The sequence below is a fragment of the Dendropsophus ebraccatus genome, chromosome 1 (genome assembly GCF_027789765.1).
Source record: "Dendropsophus ebraccatus isolate aDenEbr1 chromosome 1, aDenEbr1.pat, whole genome shotgun sequence".
Classification (NCBI taxonomy): domain Eukaryota; kingdom Metazoa; phylum Chordata; class Amphibia; order Anura; family Hylidae; genus Dendropsophus; species Dendropsophus ebraccatus.
This window is the reverse complement of record NC_091454.1, coordinates 223771944-223781525: the sequence shown is the minus strand read 5'-3', so window position 1 is coordinate 223781525 and position 9582 is coordinate 223771944. Positions and strand designations below refer to the sequence as shown.

Genomic DNA, 9582 nt, shown 5'->3' with positions numbered 1-9582 from the left:
AGGGGGCATCTACTATAGGGGGCTGCACAGGAAGCATCTACTATAGGGGGCATCTACTGCAGGAATCTGCACAGGGGGTATCTACTATAGGGGGCATCTACTATAGGAATCTGCATAGGGAGCATCTGTTATAGGTAGATGCACAGGAGGCATCTACTATAGGAAGCTGCATAGGGGTGTCTACTATAGGAAGCTGCACATTGGTATCTACTATAGGAAGAATACACAGGAGGCATCTACTATAGGAAGCTTCGCAGGGGGCATCTACTATAGGGGGCTGCACAGGGGGCATCTACTATAGCAAGCTGCACAGGGGTATCTACTATAGGAAGCTGCACAGGGGGCATCTACTATAGGAAGCTGCACAGGGGGCATCTACTATAGGGGGCTGCACAGGGAGCATCTACTATAGGAAGCTGCACAGGAAGCATCTACTATAGGGGGCTGCACAGGCGACATCTACTATAGGAAGCTTCACAGGAAGCATCTACTATAGGGGGCTGCACAGGCCGCATCTACTATAGGGGGCTACACAGGGGGCATCTACTATAAGAAGTTGCACATTGGGCATCTACTATAGGAAGCTGCACAGGGGGCATCTACTATAGGGGGCTGCACAGGGAGCATCTACTATAGGAAGCTGCACAGGAAGCATCTACTATAGGGGGCTGCACAGGAGGCATCTACTATAGGAAGCTGCACAGGAGGCATCTACTATAGGAAGCTGCACAGGACGGAACTGTTATAGGTAGATGGACATCTTCTCGTCAATGTAGTCAGCAAGAGTGGGATATGTCATCTATATGCTATACATTGTATTATACACTTGTTGACACCCCCACCCCCACCCCCACCCCGCGTCTTACTCCTTCTAGAGAATTACTGGGACATTTTGCAATTCACGTGTTTACATTGTAAGTGAAAGTCGATGTTTCAAAACTGAATTTCGAGAGTCCCGGAAACCAATTCTACACAAGAGGTTCGGTAGATGAGATGTAGTCAGCAGTTATTACTTTCCTCCTAATCAATAACTCTAAGAACACAAGGTGGGTAGAAGAGGTGATATCCCGGATTTGTTATTACGTAAGCCACACTTTAACCACTTGCAAAAAGCCCCTCATATCTTATCTTCCTGGAACCTTAAATATGACTGGGAGTGTAGGGAAATGGTGGTCACCTGACTTGTAGGGGGGATCCTACCACTGGGACCTCCATCAATCTTCAGAATGGGAACTTAATTGTCTCTTGAAATTAACCCAATTCGGGGCCCGCTTTTTGCAGATATGTGCAGCTTCCAATATTTTTAATGCCAAGCTATGATTTATGAGGAACAAAATTGGGAGAAAGTCCCTAAGTAGACATGGTCACCCTTATGTATAATGTTACATGTGTTTTTGTGACAGCACTAGTGACACAGACAGCTTCCCCCAGTGTAATGTCTATTCTAATGGTAACATGTATTATATAGACATTAGGGGAGGCTGCAGCACTAGTGACACAGACAGCTCCCCCAGTGTAATGTCTATTATACAGGTAACATGTAATATATAGACATCAGGGGAGGCTGCAGCACTAGTGACACAGACAGCTCCCCCAGTGTAATGTCTATTCTAATGGTAACATGTAATATATATATACATCAGGGGAGGCTGCAGCACTAGTGACAAAGACAGCTCTCCCCAATGTAATGTCTATTCTAATGGTAACATGTATTATATAGACATCAGGGGAGGCTGCAGCACTAGTGACACAGACAGCTCCCCCAGTGTAATGTCTATTATACAGGTAACATGTAATATATAGACATCAGGGGAGGCTGCAGCACTAGTGACACAGACAGCTCCCCCCAGTGTAATGTCTATTCTAATAGTAACATGTATTGTATAGACATCAGGCAAGGCTGCAGTACTAGTGACACAGACAGCTCCCCCCAGTGTAATGTCTATTCTAATAGTAACATACTGTCATGAATGTTTCTGTTGGAACCTTGGCGCAGTCCTCAGTTTGTAAGATATGACCGAGACTGCGCTTTTGGCCATGATTCTGCACTTTTATGTTTGTATTTCATTTATGTCTGAACCTGGTCTGAACACTGTCTTATTCCAGCCCTTGCTGGGTGGTGATTAGCAGGCTTCCACCACACCCATGTCCACCTGTGTAGCTCTCTGGCAGGTTCAGAGTTAAGCTTTCTTGCTCTGGTTTCTCTGTGATTGAGGGATCTTATAGCCAGTCAGTTTCCTTGTTATCAGCTGTGTATGCTCTGCAGTCAGTAGGCTGTTCCTATGGGATTCTGGACGGGGCTCTGGTTCACTATAAGTCACTCTCAGTATCCCAGTGTCAGGATGGTATCTTTGCAGAGCATTATGCGTCCCTCGGCTCGTGCTGTGCGGCCGAGAAGGCGCTGAAATTCTTGTATTCTGTTTGTGTTTTTGTTTGCAGTGTGTGAACACTGGTTTATATGCTCACTTTTGTTGGGAGACACACCCGAATTCACCTGCTGATTTCTGTCTGGCCATGTCAGGGTTAATCTGTGTTTTGGTTCTGCTGTGACTGACAGGTCTTCCTGCCAGTGATCTGTTTTGTTCTCAGCTGTCTGTGCTTGGAGATCAGGGGGATGGTCCAATTATGTTCTGCATCAGAACCCCGGCCTCCTATATAACTACCTCAGTCTGGGATATCATTGCTGGTTATTGACTTATGCTGCGTTTACACAGACAGATTTATCTGACAGATTTTGGAAGCCAAAGCCAGGAATGGATTTGAAAAGAGGATGGATCTTAGTCTTTCCTTTATGACCTGTTCCCTGTTTATAATCTGTTCCTGGTTTGGGCTTCAAAGATCTGTCAGATAAATCTGTCTGTGTAAACGCACCATTAGTCTCTGCCTGCTTGTGGATTCTTTGCATCTCCTGACTACTGCTTTGTATCTCTGACCTCCCTTGCTTGCTGCTGCCCCTGATCATATTGCCTGTTTTCTGATTACGCCTTTGGATCCTGATTTTGTACTTTTGCTGCCCGACTGTTGTGACCCGGATTGTGGACTATTCTTCATTGTGTTTGTCTGTCTGTTTTGTATTTGTGCTCCACCTAGCCAGTGCTGGGACTGCCGCCCAGTTGCTCGCCGCCATCTTAGGGCGGATAGTGGCAAGTAGGTAGAGGACAGTGGGCGGAACTGAGCTTAGGGCTCACTGTATTGTCTTGTCCTGCTGTCCGGTTCCTAACACCCAGTTCATTGCTGGTTATTCAGTATAGCTTCATGTCCTGCTTTCCAGCTCTGCCTGCATTTATCTGTGTTACCTCTGGTTTTCTGTCCCTTGCTTTGTATTCTCACCATCCCTGCTTGCTGCCTGCCCGTGACCATTTGCCTGACTTTTGACTTTTCTTCGTTTTGGTGATTCTGTACCTTTGCTGCCTGCCTGTTATTAACCGGACTGTCGACCCTGCATTATTGTGTTTGTACGTGTTGTTTTGTCTTTTTGTTTCACTAATATAGGCCAGGGACCGCCGCCCAGTTGCCCGCTGCCACCTTTAGGGCAGATAGTGGCAAGCAGCCAGTGTCAGTGGGCGGGGCTTAGCTTAGGGCTCACTGTCTCTGTCTGTTTGGTGCGACTGGTCCTGACACATACATTATATAGACATCAGGGGAGGCTGCAGCACTAGTGACATAGCCAGCTCCCCCCAGTGTAATGTCTATTCTAATTGTAACCTGTATTATATAGACATAAGAGGAGGCTGCAGCACTAGTGACACAGATAGCTCCCCCTGTGTAATATATATTCTAATGGTAACGTGTAATATAGACATCTGGGGAGGCTACAGCACTAGTGACACAGACAGCTTCCCCAGTGTAATGTCTATTCTAATGGTAATATGTATTATATAGATGTCAGAGGAGACTCAGTATCTGCATGTAGCAGTGCTAGTGATATGTAACTGTGCTGGGACCAGGGCTTATGCAGCTCTGCAGTTCCCAACACAGTGGCGGCAACAGCAGAGGATCCCTGTCACCCCTTACTGTTTCCATTGGAAGTAAATAAATAAATAAGAATATGCGGCACATTTATAAGGACATCTACTTGTATGCCCATCTAAATAGACTACCTACTGCTTTACCCTTTTTTGCAGGGGGGGGGGGGGCTTGGGGTCTGTGCCTCAGATTTTTTAAGACTCAAGCGACGCCACTGATCTAGATAGTGTGGCAGAATACCAGGAGTCTGTTCTGTCTCACATCAATCTGGGGTTTATGGAGGGCTTCTGTTAGTTGAGGGTCCCTGATAGGTAACATCTTTATACCCCAGACATACTTAATCTTGGCAGTAGTATAACTGTGGGAAACCAGCCTTCCCCAGTAACATGTCAGGGTACTCCCTGCCCTTACCTCCTCCTTCTGCACAATAGCAATGAGGCCCTTTCTCTGAGTATTATAGTTCGGACCTGGACTGGTTGCTCCCCATATCCCCCAGTCTTATGTCTGTCTTGACCTTCTGCAAGATCTACTTAATACATGAGCTCTATTTATCAAAAATGTGTCCGGTGTTTGCTACAGAAATATTGCAGAATCTTAGCTTTTTGTGGCGCTTTTTGTGGGGGGGGGCGTTAAGAGGCAGCGAGGCGGACATAGTTTATACCTGCAAACAGATGTAAACCATGCAGAGATCTACGCCAGTCCTGACAATTGCCCTCCTCTCTGCCCTGACCTACCACCCATACACTGTGTAAGTAGGCCTCATGTATATATGGTGCCCCCTCCATTTCCATCAGGGACGGTGTCAGATCCTCAGGTAATGGTGATCACAGCCTCAGATCCCTGCCTGCCCTCACCGCGGCCTCGCTGACTTTTCTCACCTTTACATTGAGCAATAATTATTTACCTAGCGTTGCCAGTAAGAAAGGCCGAGTTCCGGGGAAGATATGCCGTAAAAGTGATATAGGAGATCCAAGGGTCAAAGGTCAGTTCTCTGGAAGAGTACACGGGGAAGGAAGTCACAGCCTTTCACCATTCATACTAGACAATAAGTAATACATATTAAATACAATAAAGTTACGTGTAAACCTTTGGCGGTGTGTACAGGGGCAGGTGTGCGGTAACTAGCATTCACATGGATAGTCGGGGACCGGCTTACTCTCTCACCAACACCATTTACAGCATATACAACATATACAGTATATCCTCATATGCAGCATAGCAGGACTGTACCTGTCTGATAGTGTTTGGTCTATGCATAAACCAACACACCTGGATATTCTTCTGTATGGGGTCTGGTATAGTATCTGCGGGGGTTGGACATAACACAAGACCACCAGTCCCTGTGCCATGCACCCCCCATGAGCACCTCATGTTATCCTCATAGGACCAGCCTCAACATGGCCTAGTATATAACAGCCGGTCACTGCTCCCCAACTACTTATCCATAATACTTATAAAGTCAAGCCCCCATTTTAGTCCATAGCCTTCTGTACCCCGTATAGCGTTTATACTGGTATATGCATTTTTAAAACAACAATAGATGGGGTTGTAGTTCATATAAAAAACCAACCTGAAGATGTTGTGATGTTGTGGCCACTTTCTTCCAGAGACAGCACTAGTCTTATCTTCAGGTTTTGTAACTCAGTTCCCTTGAAGTGAATGGAGCTTAATTGTAAACCGCACCTGACCTGGAGACAAGAGCAGTGCTGTCTCTGGAAGAAAGTGGCCATGTTTTTGTGGCACTGGATAACCCCTTTAACCCATAGTTGCCCAGGACGTTACTGAACGTCCTGGTGCAGCTATGGGAGTTCAGAGGGGGGTCGAGCGGCGGCTCTTATTCAATGTCCTGCTATAGAATTTTCCCATTACTCCGCCAACAATCCCTTTCTTGCAGTGTATTCTGAGTATTATAGTGGAAGTCACCACAGATCTATCTCCCCCGCAGAATAAACGCAGTTATTATTTCTGTAATATTTGAGAGCTCAGAACTGTCTTCATGTTCTGAGAATCTTTGTTCTCCATCCTTTTATCTTCTACAGTTCTGGAAAACTTGTTAATGGATAAAAACATTTCTACTTTTAGAAAATCCCCCACCCGTATTTCTCTTAGTTATTGTGCAATATAACTAGTTTCCAAAGAAAAGGGTGTGTGGATTTTTTTGGTGCTTCATCCAAGTATAAATACGGACGGGGACACGGCTGCTGCAGTCACTTTGAGCTTCTTATGTCAAGGTGACCAGATCTTTCATCCATCCAGAAGATGTTGTCCTGGGTTGTACTGGCGTTGCTGATACAGGGAACAGTCACCTACAGAAGCAAAATTTCGGTCAATAATGGTGGCTATTGGGGTGACTGGGGGAATGCAGAGCGATGTCCTCCTGAGACCTCGGCAAGAGGATTCAGCTTAAAGGTACAGTAACATAAATCTGATGAGAGAACCTAGACAATGGTGGGGATCCCTCCATCACCTAGAGCTTGGAGACACGTCAACTGCTCACCGTCACCATCCATGCCTTTTTCCGGCATATGCCAGGCACACTTTTGATAACCGCCCCCAAAATGAATATACTGTATATACTGCGTTTGTCTATGTGAGGACACCCATTAGTAGTTATGTACAGGAAGCATTCTAAGTGTTTTCCAAAGAGAAATTGGGATCATGTTAAAAAGTCTGGACCCGATGCAGGTTGCAATCTATTTGCAGTTCGGGTATCCATGGAGACGACCATGCTAGGTCAGTACTTGCATGTGACCCACATTCTGATCCAATTGGGGTTACATGCATTACTGACCCAGCTGGTCGTCTCCATGGCTACCCGAACTTCCAACAGCAAATGGACTGTACGCTGTGCCAGGTCCAGACAGGTACACTGTAACTAAAGGTGAGGATTAATTCATATTTTTGGTGCGGAGGCAGAACTTCTTGTTGGTGGTGGAACTACTGGATGGTTTTTCATGTGTTCATCATTGTCCTCTGGATACAAAGATATATTTTCCTTTGTGTTTATTTTCAGGTGGAGCGACCACTTGGATCTTCAGGAGACGACACCGCCCTGAATACGATAAAGTTATATTGTGCTCCCACCGGAACGCGAGCATCGAAAGCTGAAATCACCTCCTCACAGGGAAAGTAAGTCCACCGCACTTTACCCATGTCTGCGACTATGCTGAGAACCAGAAGGCCCCCATACACATTAGAGAAATGGTGTCTAACCAAACAGTTTTGGTAGGACTGACCAAGCACTGTCCCTTGCCGTCCTGGAGACAAGTCGCATGTTTGGCTGTTGGGAGGAGATGGGTCTGAGCTCATTGAGACATGATTTCCAACCAGAGATGTAGTTCCAAGCTTACGGGCTCTGAAACTAAAAGTTTACTCTTTTCCCTCTAGCATTTTTTGGTGTTGCTATTCTGTAGGTCATCTAGCATTACAAAAACATGGCCACTTTCTTCCAGAGACAGCACCACTATTGTCCCCAGTTTAGGTGTGGTTTGCAATTAAAGGGAACCAATCAGCCCAATTGGGCTGATTTAGTTCCCTGGAGCACTGTATAAAGCTCCTGTGCAGCTAGCGGCAAGTATTGGCTGCGGCTGCAGCAGGTTTATACCCAAGAAAACAAAGTTTAATCCCTGGGCTCGTGGCAGGGAGAGGCGGACAGGTAGTCATCTGGGCGGCTCCACGCTCGTGTCTAGTCACCACTCACTCCCTGTCAGCCAAGTCGGTGGGGATGAGTGACAGGGAGAGAGTGGTGATTAGATACGAGCGCGGAGCTGCCCAGATGACTACCTGCCACGACACTTGCCGCGAGCTGTACAAGAGCTTTATACAGTGCTCCAGGGAACCAAATCAGCAGAGTTGGTTCCCGTTTAGCTCCATTCCCTTTATTGAAACTGAGTTGCAAAACCGGCACCCAAACTAGAGACAAGAGTGGTGCTGTCTCTGGAAGAAAGCAGCCATGTTTTTGGAATGCGGTATAACCCCTTTAAATGGGCACTGGTACCAGCAAAAAATTTTTTTTGATATATTACAATGACATTTATCATACTGGCAAAGGAAAAGTTTTATCAGTTTGGGTTAGTGTTCAGACCTCAACCCATCAGGAGCCATTGCTTACTCTTAGAGCATTCTCTCCATGTCATGCGACATTGAATATTTATGTACTTAACGTAACTTTGGGAGTAAATGGAGCGCCTCACACAGGTTCCTACGGGAAGCGGAAAACTGCAATTTACAAAATTCCCATTGACTTTATCAGGAGTTGCGACAACAATATGGAAGCATTAGGTACACTGTTTCCCTAACTCCTGGATCTCATGGTACTAGTGATGGGTGCATTCAGAGCATATCCTGTTAAAATGCTATATATGTCTCAAGACGTATCCAAGTCTCCATAGCTACAACAAATTCAAATTCTACATAGTGGGTAGAAAGTTATATAATCTCTATAAACTGCTACAGTGCAAATTTTCTGTAACTATTCATCTTGTTCCAATATTTAGTTATAGTCTATAGTGTTGTATCCCAGAGCTGAAATCATGATTCTGCTGGTTGCTCTTTACTGTGTAACTAATGCACATCTACTACTGCACTGCTGCACTCTATATCATGGCTATACCAGATTAATGTAAACACCAGCACTAGCTCTGTGCAGACACTGAACAAGAAGAAGATGCTAAAAGATGTGAAGTCAGAATAAGTAATGGGAAATTATTGTTCTGTAAGAGGGTAAAGTGTTCCAATCCTCCTCACTGTCCTCATGTAGAAAAAGTGTGCACAACATTATTGTGATGAACCAGTGAACAACCCTCTAACCCATGTGTCTCTCTCCACAGTTGGGGAGTCTGGACTTCCATTTATTGGTGTCCCAGTGGAAATCTCATAAGCTTTTCCTTAAGAGTTGAGAAACCACAGGGTGATGGAGATGACACGGCGGCCAACAACATCATGATGCAATGCTCGGATCTCACCATTCTGACTGGAAATGGAGGCTACTGGGGAGACTACGGGAGCTGGAGTGGAGTTTGCCCACAGGGCATCTGTGGTATCATAACCAGGGTGGAGCGAGGACAAGGCCGTGGAGATGACACCTCGCTCAATGATGTCCAGTTTGAATGCTGTTAAACATCTCAGTAATGGGAATCATACCAATATGGATGTAAATTGGATAAATAAAATTATTAATTTTGCTGTAATTTTCTGTGGTTCTTACTATAAGGGATGAAAAGTACTAAATGTAAATTACAAAGGAGAAAAACAGCATCTACAACAAAGGTAGAGACAATCACATTCTATCTACCTAGTTATACTGTAAGGAGAGTAACACCTTAGAGTCCTATTAGATGGCCTAAGAGCTGTGGACATTGCTGGATCACTGGTATATAATGACTCATTGTACGACAGTGAGCCACCAATGTCCACAGCTCTCCTGGGTGAAGTTAAATCTGTCACCTGTCAGTTTATGTCAGGACAAAAAACAAAAGGTGCAACCGCAACCTACAGGTGCAAGGGCTTACCGTATATACTCCACTCCTCCCAGCGTACACATGGTAAACACCGGCTCTGTAGATATTAAAAATTAAAATATAATTTTTTTTTAGAAAAGTGAGCAAACTATTTGAT

At 45.2% G+C, this 9582-nt stretch overlaps 1 protein-coding gene across 1 annotated transcript; it reads left to right on the top strand.

The window, feature by feature from the left end:
* Positions 1 to 6165: 6165 nt before the first annotated feature.
* Positions 6166 to 9155, top strand: LOC138767453 (vitelline membrane outer layer protein 1 homolog). The gene is made up of 3 exons (XM_069944996.1): positions 6166 to 6375; positions 6980 to 7095; positions 8796 to 9155. Exons 1-3 carry the CDS (start codon positions 6226 to 6228, stop codon positions 9082 to 9084), a joined length of 555 nt encoding a protein of 184 aa, XP_069801097.1. The 5' UTR covers positions 6166 to 6225; the 3' UTR covers positions 9085 to 9155.
* The last annotated feature ends 427 nt before the right edge of the window (positions 9156 to 9582 follow it).

Excerpts from the sequence above, each read along its gene's own strand:
- LOC138767453 (XM_069944996.1), top strand. The coding sequence starts at position 6,226 with ATGTTGTCCTGGGTTGTACTGGCGTTGCTGATACAGGGAACAGTCACC. Across the intron at positions 6,376-6,979 it reads CAAGAGGATTCAGCTTAAAG|GTGGAGCGACCACTTGGATC; the intron begins GTACAGTAACAT and ends GTTTATTTTCAG. Across the intron at positions 7,096-8,795 it reads ATCACCTCCTCACAGGGAAA|TTGGGGAGTCTGGACTTCCA; the intron begins GTAAGTCCACCG and ends CTCTCTCCACAG.